The 19,746-nt window shown below is 52.6% G+C and overlaps 2 protein-coding genes and 1 long non-coding RNA gene across 4 annotated transcripts; 1 reads left to right on the top strand and 2 right to left on the bottom strand.

Annotated features, from left to right (window-relative positions):
* Positions 1-500: 500 nt before the first annotated feature.
* LOC140599024 (uncharacterized) lies at positions 501-2,550 on the bottom strand. The gene is made up of 3 exons (XR_012001620.1): positions 2,470-2,550; positions 1,125-1,201; positions 501-629 (listed from the first exon to the last, which is right to left on the bottom strand). It is a non-coding gene; the product is annotated as an uncharacterized lncRNA (long non-coding RNA).
* Positions 2,445-14,366, top strand: BEST1 (bestrophin 1). Of its 2 annotated transcripts, none has more exons than XM_072758242.1 (11): positions 2,445-2,559; positions 4,460-4,647; positions 5,896-5,990; positions 6,456-6,689; positions 7,219-7,373; positions 7,939-8,016; positions 8,555-8,707; positions 10,099-10,179; positions 10,484-10,635; positions 12,293-12,916; positions 13,990-14,366. In XM_072758242.1, the coding sequence occupies exons 2-11, from the start codon at positions 4,496-4,498 to the stop codon at positions 14,006-14,008; spliced, it is 1,743 nt and encodes a 580-aa protein (XP_072614343.1). In that variant the 5' UTR covers positions 2,445-2,559; positions 4,460-4,495; the 3' UTR covers positions 14,009-14,366. The 2 variants fall into 2 exon arrangements, with proteins under 2 accessions (XP_072614343.1, XP_072614342.1); XM_072758241.1 differs by lacking the exon at positions 2,445-2,559 and adding an exon at positions 2,949-3,110.
* Positions 14,367-14,473: 107 nt separating this feature from the next.
* Positions 14,474-17,241, bottom strand: FTH1 (ferritin heavy chain 1). The gene is made up of 4 exons (XM_025987445.2): positions 16,838-17,241; positions 15,315-15,461; positions 14,894-15,019; positions 14,474-14,794 (listed from the first exon to the last, which is right to left on the bottom strand). Exons 1-4 carry the CDS (start codon positions 16,949-16,951, stop codon positions 14,630-14,632), a joined length of 552 nt encoding a protein of 183 aa, XP_025843230.1. The 5' UTR covers positions 16,952-17,241; the 3' UTR covers positions 14,474-14,629.
* Between the last annotated feature and the right edge of the window lie 2,505 nt (positions 17,242-19,746).

The following is a 19,746-nucleotide window of genomic DNA, read 5'->3' on the forward strand; positions in this document are numbered from 1 at the left end:
ACCTCCACCAGAGAGGTGATGGTGAGTCTCGGAAAAGCCTCAGGATTCAAAATGAGAAGACCCAGGCTTCAGTTCCAGCCAGGCCTTCTAGAGCTATGTGACCCTGGTTAAGACAGTGCCCTCCTCTGTAAAATGTAGATGACAATACCCAGTTGAACTGTCCCTCAGGAATGCCTTTGTGGCTTTCCTTCTACGTAATACCCTTCCATCCTTCTCAGCTCAGGCCAACTCCTACCCATGCCTCAAGACCCAGCTCAGATGCTCCCTTCTCTGTAAACGTTTCTCTGAGTTCTGTAGACTTGACACAGAATATTAAGACTGGCTGTTTTGTGTTAAAGTTATTTGTTTCCTTCATTTTTATTTGACCAGGAATTTTGGGAGGCAAGAATAAGATTAGGCTTAGTTTGGCATCAGAAATGGTTTGTTGAATGACTGCTTTGTGGAAGAGAAATCAGAATAGGGCGGCCCTGGTAGCTCAGCGGTTTAGTGCCGCCTTCAGCCCAGGGTGTGATCCTGGAGACCGGGGATCGAGTTCCATGTCGGGCTCCCTGCATGGAGCCTGCTTCTTCCTCTGCCTGTGTCTCTGCCTCTATCTCTCTCTGTGTCTCTCGTGAACAAATAAATAAAATCTTTAAAAAAAAAAAAAAAGAGAGAGAAATCAGAATAGGCTGACCTTGACTGGGTTGGACACCATCCTCGCAAGGGGTCAATCCTGGGGCCCTTTGTCCAAGCATGGTGTGGTCAGTCAGTGCCTGCCGTGGCCTTGCTGTGTGCCTGAGATGCACATGGCTGGCTGGGGACATTTTCATGGCCAAGACCCAGTGGAAGAGACCCTGGCTTATACCTGGGGTCTGTCTTAGCACTGGGGTGTGGCCAGGAGCAGCTTCCTATGGGGTGTCTCTGTGAATGTCCTGGGGTGTCTGGGAGGAGAAGGGGGACGGTACAGCACTGTCAGCTGGTTCTAGTGGGCCTTTTGGGATATTGAAAAATATCCGAGGAAAAGAGAGGAGGACTTCAGTTGCCACCGTGTCTCCCACTCCCTCTCTTGGCTCTACAGCTGCTGGTCAGGGTCAAGGAGATGAAGGAGACATCCAGCATCAGCTCCAGGGTCCCTACAGACTCACCAGCCAACAGGGCTTCCAGGGCCAGAGCCAGCTAGTCAAGGGTGCCCTCCGGTGGTCACCATAGGCGAGGCAGGAACCTGACCGGGCAAAAAGAGAGGTGTTTCATTCATTCCTTCAACGGACACGGAGTGAGCATCGGCGTGCCAGGCGTGTTTCAATTTTAATTAAAAATCTACTGATCGTTCTGCTAAGTAGAAAGCTGTCTCTTGAGTGTTGATATTTTTTGGTGGGGGAAAAGGGAATACAAGGTAGGGAATTGCCCCTTGCAGCAGTGATTCTCAAACCATGCTGCCCTTGGCACCTTGAGAAAATATCAACGTCCGGGACCCTAGTAGGTCCAACCAAATCTGGGGGAATGGGGTAGCGGCATCAGCGGCAGGCAGCCAGGCATGAGAACTGCTGGTCTGGAGAGTTGACTAAATTGTTACCCAGCATTCTCATTGCTGAGGGAGGTGTTAATGTCCCATTTTCCCGATGAGGAGCCTGAGGCCCAAGTTAAGGACAGCAATGGGAAAGATGGTTCCCACAGCACAGGCAGCAGGGGTGTGGCAAATATTCCTACCAGGCTGTTCCTGATCTCTGAAGGGCCCCCTCATAACCGCGATGGCATTATTTTTGCTGTGATTAGAAAAGTATCCAAGGCGTTGTTGTGAAATAATGTCCCCAGGACAGAGAATTATAAAGGCAAAAGTGGTGTCCACAGAAGTCACCTGCGACCTCACTGTTAACACTGAGGAGTGTGTCAGGGAAAGGGAGGAAGGGGGATGGGGCCGGGGGAGGGAGGGAAGGAGTGGGTTCATTTCAGGCTGAAGGTCATACTGTAAATCAAGGCTTCAGAAAGTGCCATCTGAAAACCACGGCATTATAATCCCCGAGGTGCTCATTAGAAACGCAGCGCTCCCCGGCCCCTACCTCCCACCAGGTGGCGGAATCAGACTCTGGAGAAGGACCCTGAGAAGCTGCACGTCTCCTGTACAGCCCAGATCATTCTCACAGCCATCCCCCGAAGACCAAGAGCCACTGCGGCTTCAAGCCTTCACAGGAGGAGCCCGTCCTGGACACCCATCGCTTCCAGGGGTTCAGGAGGGCCCTAGCGTATGGACCCACGTATCCCGATGTTTGGAATCGGGCGAACGGGCGGCCCTAGGGGCCGGGGGTCCGTACTCCCCGGCGGAAGCCCGCAGCATAACAGCAGGGCTGCTGCGTCCTCCCTCACCAGGCCCCGCCCCCGCCCCCGCCCAGCAGCACCCCCCCTCGGGCCCCTCCCTCGGGCCCCTCCGCCACCCGCCTTCTTCCAGAGCTGGATTCTGCCAGCCAGTCACAGCCTGGGGAACTAGGACGTTACCGTCAGCCAATCCCAGCTGCTCGGCCGCAGAGGTGACGAGGGCTGACGCAATGCCATCCTTTTTGGAGACAGGGACTCGGAGACCCAGGGGTGAGCGGAGACCCCCTAGGGCCATCACACACGGGTCGCGGGGCCAGGACTAGACGCCAGGACTTCAGTGTTCTTTCCACTGCCCTCACTGCCGCCAAAGCCCCATAGGGCCTCTCTCCGCGCAGCTCCTGGCACGAGAGACCAGCACCCCCCCACCCCGCAAGACCTTAGTGGTCAGGAACAGACCCTTCCATCTCTGTTATTTGAGGGCCCAGAGACGATGGCAGGATTGGGCCCATGGTGGAGGGAAGTTGCCCCAAATTCTAGCCCTGGTTCCAGCCCCTCCAAACACCCCCCTCGGCCCCAGCAGGAATTAGAGGGGCCCTGGCCAGGCCGTGCTGGCGGCTGCTACTGTGCAGATTATAAGGGGCCAGACAAGGCTCCTTTGTGGAGGCCTTGGCTTAGGGAGTCAAGTGACTGCTTAACAAAAGCGTGGGCAGGGCCAGCCCCTAAGTGTGGGCAGGGGTGCTGGCCACAGGACCCCCAAGAGTCCAACCCGTCCAGTGGCCAGAACTGCTGTGGTATCACCTGAGAAGACCAGAGCCCCTCCCGTGAGTAGGCTATCAGCCCAGGCAGGCTGCACTGGGGCTTTGAGGGCCTGTGGGGTGGATGGCCATCCCTGCATTAGTGCGTGTAATGTGCGCAGCCGGGCAGTGTGTGTGCAGGTGTGGGGGCACTTGTGCGTGTGTGCAAACTCTCTGCAGTGCGAATGAGCTTGGTGTGCACTAGGCACAAAGATAGCCCAGCCACTGCAGCTCTGTCAGAGTGAGCAAGGAGAGGGTGGGTGTCTGTCATTGCTTCAAGAAGTTTTTATTGCGCACATCTCCTATGAGAACACAAGGAGGGAATAGTCAGTAAACAAGCAGACATCCTGCAAAACATGATTTCAAGTATAATAAGATAAACACTATGTAGAGAAATCGACAAGATGAGGGGACAGAGAGTACCAGTGGCACTGGGATGCTATTTGCAGGGACAGTCGTTGGGAACATCCTTTCTGAGCAGATGACCTGAAGTGGGAATGAACCATACAGTTAGATTAGAAAGAGCATCCTCGGGACGCCTGGGTGACTCAGTGGTTGAGCGTCTGCCTTCAGCTCAGGTCATGATCCCGGAGTGGCGGGATCGAGTCCCACATTGGGCTCCCTGCATGGAACCTGCTTCTCCCTCTGCCTATATCTCTGCCTCTCTCTCTGTATGTCTCTCATGAATAAATAAATAAATTCTGAAAGAAAGAGAGAGAGAGAGAGAGAGAGAGAGAGAGAGAAAGAAAGAAAGAAAGAAAGAAAGAAAGAAAGAAAGAAAGAAAGAAAGAAAGAAAGAAAGAAAGAAAGAAAGAAAGAAAAGGAAAGAAAGAATCTTCCAAGTAGAAGGATTGGCAAGTGGAAAGGCCCTGGGGTCACTGTTCAGTGAAAGTGATTTGAGCATCTCTACCAGCCAGACTCTGTTCTGGGCACTGTGGACAGGGCAGTGGACAAGACTGATCAGGCCCCTTACCAATCTCACTCCAAGATGGCTGAGGGTGCCTGGGGGAGCTAATGAACAGGAGGGGCTCAGAACACTGCCTGGCTCAGAGGACTAAGCCTAGTGTGTGGACTTTGCTATTACTGTTGTTACTGCCTTTGTCATAACTTTAGGGCACAGACGTATCTGTATCCTCTGCCAAGGCTGTGGGCAGCTCTGGGCTCACTTCATTGGCTTCCCATGTCCCACAGGCAGTAAGAGCCAGAAGGGCCTCTCAGGCTACCTCATCCCATTCCCAGTGTCCAGACAGGAAAGCCAAAGCCCAGAGCAGGGAAGAGTCCTGGCTAAGATCACTTATGAGGCCCAGACAAGCCTCGACCAAGGCCCCTGCTCCCTCCCAGCCCCCTATCAGTGTACCTCCCTGTCTGTCTACTAGGACCCAAGTGCACCTGCTGCAGCCCAGTGCCCGGCCATGACCGTCACCTACTCAAGCCAAGTGGCTAATGCCCGCCTAGGCTCCTTCTCCCGCCTGCTGCTGTGCTGGCGAGGCAGCATCTACAAGCTGCTCTATGGCGAGTTCCTCATCTTCCTGCTCAGCTACTATACTATTCGCTTCATTTACAGGTGCAGGGGGACAGGCTGGGGCCAGGGCCTGGGAGGGGTACAGCTGGGTCTTGGAACAAATAGCCAGCCATTCAGGGGGGCCGATGTACCAGAGACCTGTAAGGCTGATCTGAGCAACTCCTGGCCAAGCCCTGGGGGTAGGGTGGGGGGGTCGGCGGCGGCAGTATTTGGGGGTTGTGGCGGGGGAGGAGATCAAAGAAGGCAGCCTGGGAGACAGCTCAGTGCAGTCCAGAGGGTCTTTCCTCCAACCCAGGGAGAGGTGCTGGCACCAGGGCCTTACCTGGTCCCACTCTGCCATCCTGTTCTCCTGAGTTCCACACAAGCTCACAGGCCCAGGACATATTTTTTTGTCCCCCGATAAAAGTGTTTACTTAAATAAAATAAAGGACAGATAAAAACCACAGAATATATGAAAGCATTTTGAATGGAAAAAGCCTTAATGATTGCAATGGATTGAAAAACTATTAAATCCAGAAAGTTCTTGAATTCAAAATTACAATACCAATAACAAAGCACATCAGTTTTCTTTAGTTGTTACTCAGGCACCAATATACTTTTTTTTTTTTTTCATTTTTTAGAGTTTTTAAGCTTATAGCAAAATTGAGCAGAACATAGAGAGTTTCCATATACCCTCTCAAACACACACACAGCTGCCCCCACTGTCAACATACCCCAGCAAAGTGGCACATTTGTCATCAAAGATGAACCCCCATGGACGCACCATTATCACCCAAAGTCCATAGTTTACACTAGGGTCTACTCTTGGTGTTGTACATTCTATGGGTTTGGACAAATGTATAATGACAGGTATCTACCATTATACTATACAGAGTAGTTTCACTACTCTAAAAACCCTCTGGGCTCCACTTACTCATCTCTCCTTACTATAAGTTTTTTTAAAGACCAAACACTCTTTGTTTGAACCTGCTTTCAAACTATTTTTTGGATGCTTTAAAAGGGTCAGTGGTGCCTACAAGTAAGTCCTTCAGCAGGAGCTTCCTTCCTATACCTCGCAGAAAACCTCCTGTAGCCACAGAGCAGAGGCCCAGCTGGGGCTTGGGGCTGCTAGAGTGGGACCTGGCTCAGGCCAGAGGAGGGGCCCTCAGGCGGGGCCAGTGAAAGAGACAGGGAAGTGGTGGGGTAGCAAAGAGGCAGCCACACTCCCACCCTAGGCCTGGCTGGTCCCCGTACCTGTCTCAGCCATGTGCTCCCAGTGTCTACACATCCGCCTCCCTCCCCCGCCACCAGGATGGCCCTCACGGAGGAACAGCAGGTGATGTTTGAGAAACTGACTCTGTATTGCGACAGCTACATCCAGCTCATCCCCATTTCCTTCGTGCTGGGTGAGCCCCCACCCCCACCCCCACCCCCCCGCGTCTCGGGATCCCAGCGGCGCTGCCGGCTCCAGAAAGGCGGACTACGGAGAGTAGCACGTCAGTGCCTCTCAGCAGTTCAGGGCCGCGGCCGTTCGGAGCTCAGACGTTAGGAAGGACGCCCTGCTGTGAGCACCCAAGACTCCCGCTTCCGAGGGAGGGCAGCAACGACGGTCCCTGGAGCGTCTGCGCAGGAGGGGAGAGCGGGCAGATTTCTGGCATAGACAGGCGGCCCCTGGGAGCGAGAACGGGAGGAGCTGGCACTTCCCGCGGGTCTGCTGGTCCTGCCCCGGAGCGCCTTCCAGGAGGGCTGGGGCTGGGCGCTCCCGTCAAGGAAGACGGAGACGCGGAGGCAACGCCCTCGCTGGGCTCTGGCCGCAGCCCGGGCAGCCTGGGCCCTCGCCCTCGCCCCTCCCCCATGCTTCTCTTGCCCAGGCTTCTACGTGACTCTGGTCGTGACCCGCTGGTGGAACCAGTACGAGAACCTGCCGTGGCCAGACCGCCTCATGAACCTGGTGTCCGGCCTGGTGGAGGGCAGGGACGAGCACGGCCGGCTGCTGCGGCGCACGCTCATCCGCTACGCCAACCTGGGCAACGTGCTCATCCTGCGCAGCGTCAGCGCCGCCGTCTACAAGCGCTTTCCCAGTTCCCAGCACCTGGTGAAAGCAGGTGGGCGGGGCCGGAGCGGGGGGTGGAGCCAGGGGCCTCCGGGCCGAAGATTGGGTGGGGCCAGGAGCGGGCGGGGGAGGGGCGGGACCGGGTCGAACCGGCCCGGGCGGAGTCGAGTGCCTGAAGGTGGGGGGGCGAGGTCTGGAACAGCGCGCGGGAAGGCGGCTTCAGACGGGGCTAAGGACCCTGGAGGGACGAGGGGACAGTGGGGACCGAGGGCCGGGGGCGGGGCCTTGGGAGCTGATGAGAGCGCAAGGGTCTTGCTCCCTTTGCCCTTCTGGTTGTGCGGTGTTCAGTCTGCGCATCTGTGACCTCCGTCCCGGACCTTCCCTAACGTGGCCCTGATTAGTAAAGCGGAGCCTTCTCACGTGCTCAGGCCAGAACAGCGTATAGTGGCCGCTTAGTAACTACTGAATGGCAAAGGAGCTCGGGGGTGCGAATGAACTGGGGCTTGAATCCTGGCCAGCCCTGCCAACCCGCCGCTCTGCGGGCTCTCCCCGTCCACTGCCCTCTTCACTCCATCCCGCAGGCTTTATGACCCCCGCGGAGTGTAAGCACTTAGAAAAGCTGAGCTTGCCGCACAACACGTTCTGGGTGCCCTGGGTGTGGTTTGCCAACCTGTCAATGAAGGCGTGGATTGGAGGTCGAATCCGGGACCCTGTCCTGCTCCAGAGCCTGCTGGACGTGAGCTCACCACACAGATGGGGCTGGTGCAGAGAGGGGACGGTTGTGCTCTGGGTAGAACAGTTTCCTACAAAGAGCAGGCTTGAGAGTCTGCCTAGAACCTGCTTTGGGGTTGGAGGATTTTGACCAAGAGGATTCCACAACCCATGGTGGCTGGTTCCTTAAATTTCTCTCCTACTTCCTCTCTAAAGTAAGCCTCAGAGATTCTGGTTCCTGGGTTGTTGTTTTCTTAAGATTTTATTTATTTGAGATAGAGAGCACAAGTGGGGGGGGGGGGGTTAGAGCGAGAAGCAGGCTCTCTGCTAAGCAGGGAGTCCCATGCAGGCTCTATCCCAGGGCCCTGGAGTCATGACCTAAGCCAAGGGCAGAGCCTAACTAACTGAGCCACCCAGGCACCCTATCCTGATTCCTTTTTGATAGATGAGGAGGCTGAAGCACAGAGAGGTTAAGTGAGCTGCCCATGATCACAGAGCCAGACCCTGGTACCTTGGGAAGAGCTGGGGGTTGAGCCGGGGAGAGCAGATAGGTGGTGGTCAGAACCCCAACCCTCCCTCCTGCTCCCCAGGAGATGAACATCTTGCGTACTCAGTGTGGACACCTGTTTGCCTACGACTGGATCAGTATCCCGCTGGTGTACACGCAGGTGAGGACTAAGCCAGTGAAGCTGCCCCTTAGGGAAGCCGGGACTGGGAGGACTCAGAAAACAGACTGTGATGGGAAGGGCTCACTTGGGGGCTAAGAGGCCCATCCCAGGAGTTAGGTCTGGACTTTGCAGATTCTCTCTAGTGACAACTTTGAAGAGTCTAGGCTCCTGCCTGGTTCAGCCCAGGGGAGAGAGTGTAATTATCCCCATTTTAAAGAGATCACAGGGCAACCCTGGTGGCTCAGTGGTTTAACGCTGCTTTCAGCCCAGGGCGTGATCCAGGAGACCCGGGATCAAGTCCCACGTCGGGCTCCCTGCATGGAGCCTGCTTCTCCCTCTGCCTGTGTCTGTGCTTCTCTGTGTGTGTGTGTTTCTCATGAATAAATAAATACAATTTTTAAAAAATAAAGAGATCACAGAGGGCCAGAGTCACAGGACTGTGCAAATCAGAGCAAGGGCTCATCCTCGCAGCCTAGGGAGCTTCCTGACCCTAGGTTGCCAGCCAGTCCATTTTTGCTGTCACCTCCTGTCCTCCCAGGTGGTGACCGTGGCTGTATACAGCTTCTTCCTGGCTTGCCTGGTTGGGCGGCAGTTCCTGAACCCAGCCAAGGCCTACCCTGGCCACGAGCTGGACCTTGTTGTACCTGTCTTCACATTTCTGCAGTTCTTCTTCTATGCTGGCTGGCTGAAGGTAAGATTCTCTGCAACCAGACTGGCTGTGGCCATGGCTTTAGAAGCGTCATGGCTGACCAGGAAAGGAGGATCTCAGGGCCCCACCATGACCCTCTTGTGTACTCCTTCCCTGTGTCTTTACATTTGAAGAAACTGAGACCCAGAGAGGAGTGGGACCAGCTTGAGGCTGGTGTCTGATCCCAACGCTGCACCACAGTCCTCGAATTTAGCAGGCTGGGCAGATACAGGGAAAGCTCAATTGTCAAACCATTTGATGCCCCCTCAAGAGAATGTTCCCCAAATATTTGTCCAGAAAAAGGGAAATGCATGGATTGAGAATGTCTGTGGCAGGCTCTGCTGGTGAGGCAATTCCTCTCTGTGCCCTAGGCTCTGATCCCAAATGTGTCCCCTTTGCTTAGTAAAACCAAAGTCCTGATGTTAACTGCTCCAGCCCCCACCCTTTCAAGGCAGATTAGCACCACCTCTCCTTACTCAAGATATCCATCTGTGATGGGGGTGAGGGGCGGGGTGCCTCATCCCCACCCCAAGTGGTGTTTCCAAGTATTACTCCCACTACATCCAGGGCTCTTCCTAACAGGAGTTCTGAATAACACAGTTTTCTCTCCATCTCTTTATCTTTCTGTTTCTCACCCACTCTCTCTCCCTTTTTTCTTTTTTTTCTTTTTTTTGGTAGTGGTGCTGGGAGGTTGGTATTTTTTGGCAGGTGATGGTAGGTTGCCTCCTCCCTCTATCCCTCCTGTCCATGTATGGAGCATGTGTGCACGTGTGCAGTCCCTCCCTATCCACACCCTCGTCCCAGCAGTCATCTTCAGCCGCTGCAGATCAAACCAGGTCACACCATTTTTCTGCTCAAAATCCCCTAGTGGTTTATAGGATGTCCCTTGAAAGCTTAGTACAGTCCATCACTACTGTGGAGATTTGTCAGGGGACTTCAGAGGTTAGCACTAGGACTCTGCCTGCCTTTAATTGAACACAGCCTCCCACATATAAACTCTGTGGCTTTGAAAATAATGAATATATGAATGTTGGAAGACTTGAATGAGTAAATGAATGAATGCATAGATTATGGAACTCCAGGGAAGATACAGTGAGGGGAGGTACCAGTGGTGACTCTGCCACATGATAGACTGAAGAACAGCTCTGGGTGTTCAGGGAGCAGCTGGCTCAGAGAGGGGCTCAGGCTTAGTGTCCTGAGAGAAGGGGACTGTGTGCAGGTGCCTATGAGCGTGGGTGGCTGGAGGCCTTACATACTGGCTTTGGAGATGGTGGTCAGGCAGGAGAGGCATGATGGGGTGGGATGTGTAATGAGCAGGAACAGAAGTTTAAGGGCAAGGAGCAAGACCACAGGGAGTCTACCTGAGGACTTCCAAAGCCTTACCTCTCCCCAAGGTGGCAGAACAGCTCATCAACCCATTTGGAGAGGATGATGATGACTTTGAGACCAACTGGATTGTCGACAGGAGCTTGCAGGTACTTGGGGAGAAAGGGAGCCTGTCCTGTGGGCCTTCCCTGAATTGGACCCAGGGAGGGGACCCCACAGTTCCATAGGGAGGCCTTATAGTGAATTGCCCCCCACCTTCTGGCCCACTCTTCACTCACAGGATTCTCACCCCAACTTATAAGGCTGCAGATAAGCATTAGTCTCTCCATTTTACAAGTAGGGAAACTGAGGCCCAGAGAGAGGGAAGTGACCTCTCCAAGTCATCTAGCAAGGTTACAGTCCTGCTTGGGCTGACTTTTCTGTTGGACTTCTCCTTCTGTGCCTGGCAACCAGGTGTCCCTGTTGGCTGTGGACGAGATGCACCAGGACCTGCCCCCGATGGAGCGGGATATGTACTGGAATGAACCAGAACCACAACCCCCCTACACTGCTGCTTCTGCCCAGTATCGTCGAGCCTCCTTTTTAGGCTCCACTTTCAACATCAAGTGAGCAGTGCCAAGGAACCACTTTGTTTAGTAGAAAAGCCCAAGGGCAAGGACTTAGGAAAGCACTAGTTATTATGTATCAGATGCATGCTGAGGGTGGGGAGCTCCACTGGGCTCTTTATATAAACTGTATTTTTCTTCCCAATAATCCTGATTTGGTTATCTCCAGTTTTCAGATGATTATGTCCAAGTTCAGAGAGGTTAAGAAGGTTGCTCAGCCCAAGGTCACAGTTAGCAAGCCGCACCTGTGGATGTATGCCTGCTTCTATCTCCACCCCCTTAATCCTTACTTTGTACTGCTTAATAACTCTTAAAGCTATAATGGCTTTTAGGTAACTCAGGCCTAAGTCCCCCAAGTCTAGAATTGGAAACTGGGACTTACCCAAGGGCTGACAGTTATCAGTGATGCAGTTGAAATGTCGGATGCTGGTTCCTGACTCTGGTCCAGAACTACGCTTTCTGATAAGCCAGGGTGTTTAAATGGGAGTGAAAGGGGGTGGAGGGTGTCCCTGGCTGGGGAAGAGGCAAGCCTGTGCCAGCAAGAGACTGATTCATCACAGGTACCTTCTGGGTGGACTCTGTGCTAGAGTACAGGCCTCACGTCACCCACAGGGGCCAAACTTTCCTGCACATGATTTCCATTTCCCTGATTTGGTCTGATTCCCTTGTGAGCTGCAGCTGGGCCATCCCAAACAACCCCCTCTCCCAGGAAGACAGCAGAGAGGACTTTGGAGAGTCCTCTGCATGTCAGGGTCCATATCATCCAGGTTTTCTTCCACAGTATTAAGCACTGTTATCCTTTAGAAACCAAATATCCTGCCTGTTAAGCCATAATTCGAATTAGCTAGAGTCCCTAGTGGGTGTGAGGAAGGTTCGAAAAAGTGATCAAATGAAGGATGGAGGCTTGCTTAGGTCAGAAACATTTCTGGAAGTTGCTTCTGAATTCCACAGGATCTGTGCTCTAGCAGCTGAAGGTTGGGTGGGGAACAGAGGATAATGATAAATAGACCTCATCTCCAAGGAACACACCATTTAGTGAGGGAGCTCAAACCCAAGGCCCAAACTCTGGACACAAGGTACAAGGTACTGAATGCCTAGGAGAGAGATAGAACATAGAACAGAGACCATCTGTGGCTTGGGAGGTGGCTTCCAGCTGGACCCTTAAAGCATAGGGAGAATATGGACACAGTCAAGGGCAGGCCACATTCTGGGACAATGGGCTTTCTCCTGCAGAGTGAAAGGCTTTGGGCTCCCAAGAAACCACACTTCTTTGTGGGTGCTTGGAACCACAAACCCCTGGCCGACCCAGAGTCACTCCTGGGCCTCCTCTGACCCGGGGACCAGTAGTTCAGATCACTTGAAGGGAGAGGTGGTAAAGGAAGATGGAGATAAAGAGAAAGCCCATAAGTGCCAGTCCAGGGAGTTCAGTAAACATGGGCAAGAGGGAACCACAGAACCTCAAGGTGAGCTGGGTCCAGAAGGAGTAAGAGGTCAGTGCAGGGCAGGATGGGTCAGGAAAGAGAGGAGTCCAGGCATTGTGAGAACACTGGGTGTCCTTGGCTTTGGGCCAAAAGGAGGGAAAAGATAGGGTACAAGAGAAGTCAAGTCCTGCTTTGGTCCTTTGTCCCCTACTCAAGTAACCCCTGCTTCTTTCCAGTCTGCATAAGGAAGACATGGAGGAGGAAGAGGAAGGCACTCACGCTGGCATCATTGGCCGCTTCCTAGGGCTGCAGTCCCACGACCACCAACCCCCCAGGACAAACTCAAAGACCAAACTACTATGGCCCAAGAAAGAAGGCTTTCTCCAAGAGGGCCAGCCCAAGAAACTCGGGGGTGCCAGGCAGACCTCTAGGGACAAGGAAGACAGCAAGGCCTGGGAGATTAAGGAGGAGGGTGCTTTTGAGACTGCTGCGTTTTATGGGAGGTCAGGCTACCACAGTGCCCCACAGACGCCCCTCAGCCACACACCTATGGTCTTCCCATCTGGACAGTCAGCACCCTCAAGCCTACGCAGAGTCTCAGGGATAGACAGTGCTGTCAAAGACCAAAGCCTACAGCCTGGGATAAAGACCAGTTCTGAAGCACTCCCAGAGAATGTTGGGTTCTCATTAGAGAACCCAGAATCGGGTCACGTGAAGAGGAAAACTGTTGAGTTTAACCTGACAGACATGTCGGGGACCCCTGAACATCATCTCAGAGACTCAAATTTGAGCCAGTCAACTAGCAACCTACACACTATAGTCAAGGGCCACGGAGATCCCTATTGGGCCTTGGAAAACAGGTCTGTCCTTTACCTTAACCAGGATCACTTCACTGCCCCGCCCCCCCCCCCCCCCCCCAAACACACACCTGGGTGAGAAGCCCCATCACCTTCCCTTGCTGTGATTCTATCCTCCTTCCACCTTCCTGGGAGCCGATTTTCCTGTGGTTCCATCACTGCCAGAGGATGCTGGATTTACACCCAATATTGGCTTGTGGCACATACCTAGCCACCTCAGCAAGGGCACCGGGAAGTTTGAGAACTTTGCTCATTTCACCAGAGCCTGACATCTCTGGGCAGAGTTCCCTGGGTCCTGGGTGAAGGAACATGATGTTGTACTGAGAAGAATGAGGCTAGGAGGCCACTAGGCCGGGGTTAGATGGTCAGAGGTTATCCCTGGACCCAGCTTGCTTTGTGTAGCAGACACAGAACCATGAGGCAGAACTAGGGACTCTGGGCTGTAGCCCAAGAACTACATTCACTGCCCAGGCTTAGCTCAGAGATCGCTTGTGAACACTTGCCCATAACCTTTCCAAGGTCCCCAAGTATGTCTTTAAAGTGTTAAACCCTTGGTAACTGGCAGATGGTTAAGGTGAGGGCATCCAAGTCCCTTGGGGTATATCTTCACTTTTGGGGGGGAGGGAATTCAAGACTTCTGAATTTGAAATAGCTCTTCATGCCTTCTTGGAGGCAACCTGCAGCTGTCACAAGACCATCAGCTATTCCCCTATGTTCTGGGTTTCACTCAATTAGACACACCCTACCCCACCAATTGTGTGAACTTAACTTCCTGTTTTCTAGATTCCCAAGCAGTCACTTCTGTGGTCAAAATACATACTTCATGATGAAAAACTTCTAAAAGGGCCATAATCGGTCTTAGATCTAACTAGATAGAAACTCCTACAAATTACTGCGGCTTATCTAGGAAGGGCTAATTAATGTAGTTGTTAGCATGGAGGGATGGGCTCCGCAGTCGGCTGACACTATTTTTTTATATTTTGGGATCCCAACCTTTGCCCTAACTCCCAACTATTTTAGTACTGAAATGATGATCTTCCATGTTCATGTTGTAAACTTTCTCAAATTCTCTCTAGGGATGAAGCTCATTCTTAGCCTGTTTCCCAAGGGAGACGCTTCATCGGCCTGGTCCTACCTGCACGTACACCAGCGGTACACTGGTCTAGTCACAGCCATACAGCCGTCCACACTGAAGAGTATGTTCGTAGGACAGCCTGAATTAAATGGTTAGCTTAGTGGAAAACAAAATCCATAGTGTCAGGTCTACTTAAGCCCTAAAGATACTTTTTTGTATATAAAAATTGTAAAAAGCTGGAATCAACCACTGGAAACATGTAATTCAAAACCTTCAATTCAGAATCAGGAGTCCTTAAGTCCTGTCTGAATTCAGCACACCCAGCCTCAATTATCATTTCCTAACTAAGGACTTTAATAAAACACAAATCCCTCCCTAGGCATGTCATTTTGGTTACTGTGACTGAACTACAACACCTCAGCAGATTTCACAAAGATGACCTAAATACATTTCTAGCCCATCCCAAGAACTCAAGAAACAACAGCTGGGTACCAAATTACTTTATTTGAAGGAAAGATACAAACGAAAGAAGTAGATGTTTTGGTACAACTTATAGAAAAGGTAAAGGTAACCCCAACATGCATGCACTGCCTCGGTGACCAGGGAAGTCACCCTGTGGCTATGGGAAGACAACCTAAGGCTTAGCTCTCACTATCACTGTTTCCCAGGGTGTGCTTGTCAAAGAGATACTCTGCCATGCCAGATTCGGGAGCCCCCATCTTGCGCAGGTTGGTTACATGGTCACCCAATTCTTTGATGGATTTCACCTGCTCGTTCAGGTAATGAGTCTCAATGAAGTCACACAACTAGAAGACAGAATGGGGAAGAATGTTAACGGTAAACTTTCCCTACCCCTAAAGAGGGAAATGATTCCCTCCATTCTCTCCCAGATTGCCAACACTCACGTGGGGGTCATTTTTATCAGTGGCCAGTTTGTGCAGTTCCAGTAGTGACTGATTCACGCTCTTTTCCAAGTGTAATGCACACTCCATTGCATTCAGCCCATTCTCCCAATCGTCACGGTCTGGTTTCTGAACGAGAGGAGATCAGGTCAATGCACGTACAGCCTCTACCTATTACTGCCCAAGTCAGCAAACACCTAACATGCAATCGTTGTGCTTCGGCAAGAGGGACATCCCAGTTTCTCCCACACCTTGCGCCCATTACCGTTCACCTCCTTCAACTTAGAGGATAGGCTTAAAAAAACACAGAAGCCAAAAGTACTTCATTTTATAAGAGCAACTGCTAGCTTGAGGGATTTCTGACACCCAAGGACTTGCCGGATAGATGAGACAGACACAGGACCTCTTAAGATGTTTTGTTCACCTTAATATCCTGAAGGAAGATTCGACCACCGCGTTGGTTCTGCAGCTTCATCAGTTTCTCAGCATGTTCCCTCTCCTCATGAGATTGGTGGAGAAAATATTTGGCAAAGTTCTTCAAAGCCACATCATCACGATCAAAGTAGTAAGACTGAAAAGAGAACACGAACATGTTCTGTTAGGAATTGCCAAGCCTAGCCTTTCTTCCTCAAAGTCCAGCAAGAAAGGAGTCTGCACTGAAGACAGTGGACAGGCTGTGTTCTTGAACAGAACACAACACTAGACTGTACTCTAAAACACAAAAATGAAACTTAGTCCTGGACATTTAAAGTTTACTGCAAGGAACCTTTAGAATATCATAGGGAATTGCCCCCAGCAGATAAATTCTTAAAGCCCTATATTAGAGCAAACTTCTTCTAGCCAGTGTCGCATTTGATTGGAGAGGGTGTGGGAGTATTTACCCTATACAAACAGTGCCTTCCCTCCCTACTCCCTGATTAAACCCAAGTTAAAACATGAGCTTGCCAGCTTACAGCATACTGACGGATTTCTAAAATTAACCCATTAGGCAAGGTGACAACTGTTGGCAACGCTAAGGTGTACAAAGAAATTGCCAGCAGAAAATAGAAAAATTGATTCCGTTTTTAGACACTCGCTGAATCCAGGTGTTCAGGATGGAAATGGAATGGCAGTCGTGGAAATCCAGGCCTATTTTCAAATTCATCTGGAACAGGTCTATTCTTAGATAATTTGCACAATCGTAAGACAATTCTAAGCAAAACTCCCACCACACCGCCTAAAACCAGGATTTTGGAAAATGGATTCCATCGATCAGCATGGAAAGTTTCCTTGCCCAGTAACTGTTGGTGTAGTTTATTTTAAAACCAAGGTTCAAATAGAGGGCCACAACTCAGTCACAAAAGGATAAAGTACTAAATGCCCGGGGGCAAGAGGACGGATGACTAAGACAACTGTGTCCGCAAAAGGGGAGGTTTCCATGCTTCTAGTGGGACTGAGCGATAAGCAGAACAGAGGGGTAGCGATGGCTGCTCCAGAGTGGTCGGCCCTCGGGAGATAAGCCACTTAGCACCAACCCCCCCCCCCCCAACGGTTGCTATTCGACACCAGCAGGCTCCGACAGTCGCAGGGAGGACGGGGGCTGGACCACTTCGCCCCCGTTACCCAAGCAAAAGGACGGCCTCAGGGCCACGTGATCGACACAGAGAACAGGATGGAAATGCAAACCCCACTTTCCTAACTGCAGGACTGTACCGGTTGCGACTCCTGCAAGTCGGGGATTTCATGAGACCAGGCTCTCTAAACACGAAGCGGTGCGCAGAGGCGGCCCCTGACTGAGAGGGAGCCCCCTCCCAAGGGGCAGTCAGAAAGGGCGAGCCGGCCAGAATTTCTGCGCAAGTCCTGAAAGGCCTCGGGCAGCGTCCATTTTCCAGCAGGGCGGGCAGAGGCGGGAGAGCCCAAGCGTTAGCCACACCCCCGCCCCGCCGCCCGGAGAGGAGCGGCGCTCACCATGGACAAGTAGACGTAAGACGCATAGAGCTCCAGGTTGATCTGGCGGTTGATGGCGGCCTCGGAGTCCTGGTGGTAGTTCTGGCGCACCTGCGAGGGGGACGCGGTCGTCATGGCGGAGGCTGAGGAGAGGCGGCGGCGGCGGCTGCGCGGCGCTGGGGCGGCGGCGGCGGAGGCCTCGGAGCGGTCCGAGAGCGCTGCGTGGAGGTGGCAGAGGGCTGGCTCTGAGCGGCGGCCCGGGTAGGGGAAACGAGCGCCGGGTTCCGTCCAAGCACTGTTGAAGCAGGAAACCGCGGCGACTCTCGACGGAGACTGGCGCAGGCTGCCGTGGCCCCGCGCTTATAGCGGGACCGCGCGTCGAGCCCACGCCGGCCAATCAAGACGCCCGCCCGCGTGCGGAGCCCCGCCTCTTCCGGCGGGCGCACGACCCCGCCCTGAGGGCCGTGGGGGAGGGGCGGCCCCGCGCGGGCTGAGGCCGCGGGCGTCTGGCCGCGCGTGGGGCCGGGCGGGTGTCCTTGGCGTCCTGGTTACCGCCATGGAGTTGCGGGGAAGAAGGGGGGTCGGGCGCGAAGCCCTGGCGTCCGGCGCTGGGAACCGCCGGAAGGTGTCCCCTGGCCCCCGGGGCGTCAGGGCGCGCCCGAGCCCCCGGTGGGCTCCCCGAGGGCAGGTTAAAAGTCCGGGCGGTAGGGCAGCAGGCACCACAGCGAGGTGACCTCGGCACGTCCACTGGAAGGTGGCAGTGTGAGCCCCAGGAGGTAGCGTCAGTTAGAGGTGGGGCTGGAAAGGGCTCACCCTTCCTCGGGGTCCAGCCCGGAGCGACACGCGGACGGGCTGGGGGTCCCGGGGCTGTCCCCGGCCTCCGACTCCAGCCACCCTCACGGCCTTTGGCCGAGGGCAGACATGACTCCTGGGGCAGCTTCCACGACAGAGGCTGGGCGGGCCGTGGTTCCGGGGCAGATAGGGAGGGCGAGCGCCTTCTGGGGGGCGCCGCGGGCGACGAGCCGCCGGGCTTCTGAGAAAAGAGGAGAAGCCCGTCGGGATCGGGAGAGGAGCCATTTTGGAACGGCTTCTTTGGCGCACCCTGGGCGCGGCCACCGGCGGCTCCAGCTGAGGAGGTCTCGGGGGAGCCACCTCCTGGGGCTGCCCTGGGGAGCAGCCGATGGGGCCGAGTGTGCCACAGGGGACAGGTGCAAGAAACCCGGGAAGGGCAGGGCCACCGAGTGCGGCTGGCCGCTGAGTCCCGGCTCGGGCCGTGTGTGAGCTGGAGCCAGGCCCAGGGCTCCTTCCTGCCAGGCGCCCTGTCGGCCTGTCGCCCTGTCGGCCTGTCGGCCGGCTTCCAGCTTCACTAGTCCTAAGCAGGGCCTTCCACACAGGTGGGGACCTATCCAAGGCCCCTTTGACGCTCACAAACAGGAAACCTTAAGCTGAACTTCCCAACCTCAAACAAGAAGGAACGCTCTAAAATGTTAAAATTAGTTGCTGATGGAATTCTGGTGATTTCTTTCTTGGGTCTTTACTGTATTCGTTTCGGAATGAACATTTTACTTTCAGGAAAAAAATTTTTTTTTAGGTCTAAAACTACAAAAAAATAAAAAATAAAATAAGCAGAAGCCTGTGGGAGAGTGTAGACAAGGAGTGCCTTACCCAGCCTGGGACGGAGGGCCAGGGAAGGCTTCCCTAGGAAGGTGACAGTGGAGCTAAGTTTGAAGCAAAAGCTAGAAGGAAGGTAGAGTGGAAGAGGGAGATAGGGAAGGGAATTCCAAGTGGAGAGAACAGCATATGCAAAGGTGTAAAGATGTGGAAATGTATAGCCTGTCCAAGGTACCTTAAGAAAATGTGTTGGCCTCGGAAAGCAGAGTCTGTTGGAGAATGCTGTAAGGGTGGTACAGGGGCAAGGTCAGGAAAGGTTATCTGCGGAGCAGCCCGGGTGGCTCAGAAGTTTAGTGCCACCTTCAGCCCAGGGTGTGATCCTGGAGACCCAGGATCAAGTTCCGCGTCAGGCTCCCTGCATGGAACCTGCTTCTCCCTCTGCCTGTGTCTCTGCCTCTCTCTCTCTCTCTCTCTCTCTCTCTCTCTCTGTCTGCCTCTCATGAATAAAAAAATAAATAAAATCTTTTTTTTTAAAAAAGGAAGGGTTGTGTGCCATATAAAGGGTTACATTTTATCCTGGCCAATCTGGAGACACTAAGGGATTTCTAACCAGGGAGATACCACATTCATTTTATTTTTAGATATCTTGTACTACTAGGGTAAGAGTACAGCAAAGTCATCAGATGCAGAGCTCTTTCTATAGAGCCATAAACACCAGTTAGAAAATGTAATAAAAGAAAAAATATTTTTAATTTACACTGGCAAAGAAAAGCTTAAAGTACCTAGGAATAAGGCTAATAAGAAATCTATGAAGAGAATTATAAATGTTTGCTGCTAGACAGAAAAGAAGACTTGCATATAGGAAGAAATGCCATGTTTCTAGACAGTCAACCTCAGTTTTGTAAAGATATCTGTTGGCCCCAAAGATACCTATACATTCAATGCAATTTCTAGAAAACTCCATGGTATTTTTTGGAACTTGACAAAATGATCCTAAATTTTATTTAGAACAATGCATGTGTAGAATAGCTCATAGGCATCTGGGAAAAAAAACGGTTATGAGGGTAGATTTACCTTCTCTGATATTAAAAAACTCATACAGGAAGTGTTAACAGTCCTACCCACAAACTTATGGGAACTTGTTAGATGCTAAAGTGACATTTTGAATTTGGGGAGAAAGAGTGAGTTCAACAAATGATGTTGAAACAATTGATAGTCATGTGAATGAAAATGGCTCACTGTATTTCAAAACATGTTCCAGACAGATCCAAGCCTCTAAAAAACAAAAACAAAACACCTATGAAATTACTAGTAGAGGG

Source organism: Vulpes vulpes, chromosome 5, assembly GCF_048418805.1.
Source record: "Vulpes vulpes isolate BD-2025 chromosome 5, VulVul3, whole genome shotgun sequence".
In the NCBI taxonomy this organism is placed as follows: domain Eukaryota; kingdom Metazoa; phylum Chordata; class Mammalia; order Carnivora; family Canidae; genus Vulpes; species Vulpes vulpes.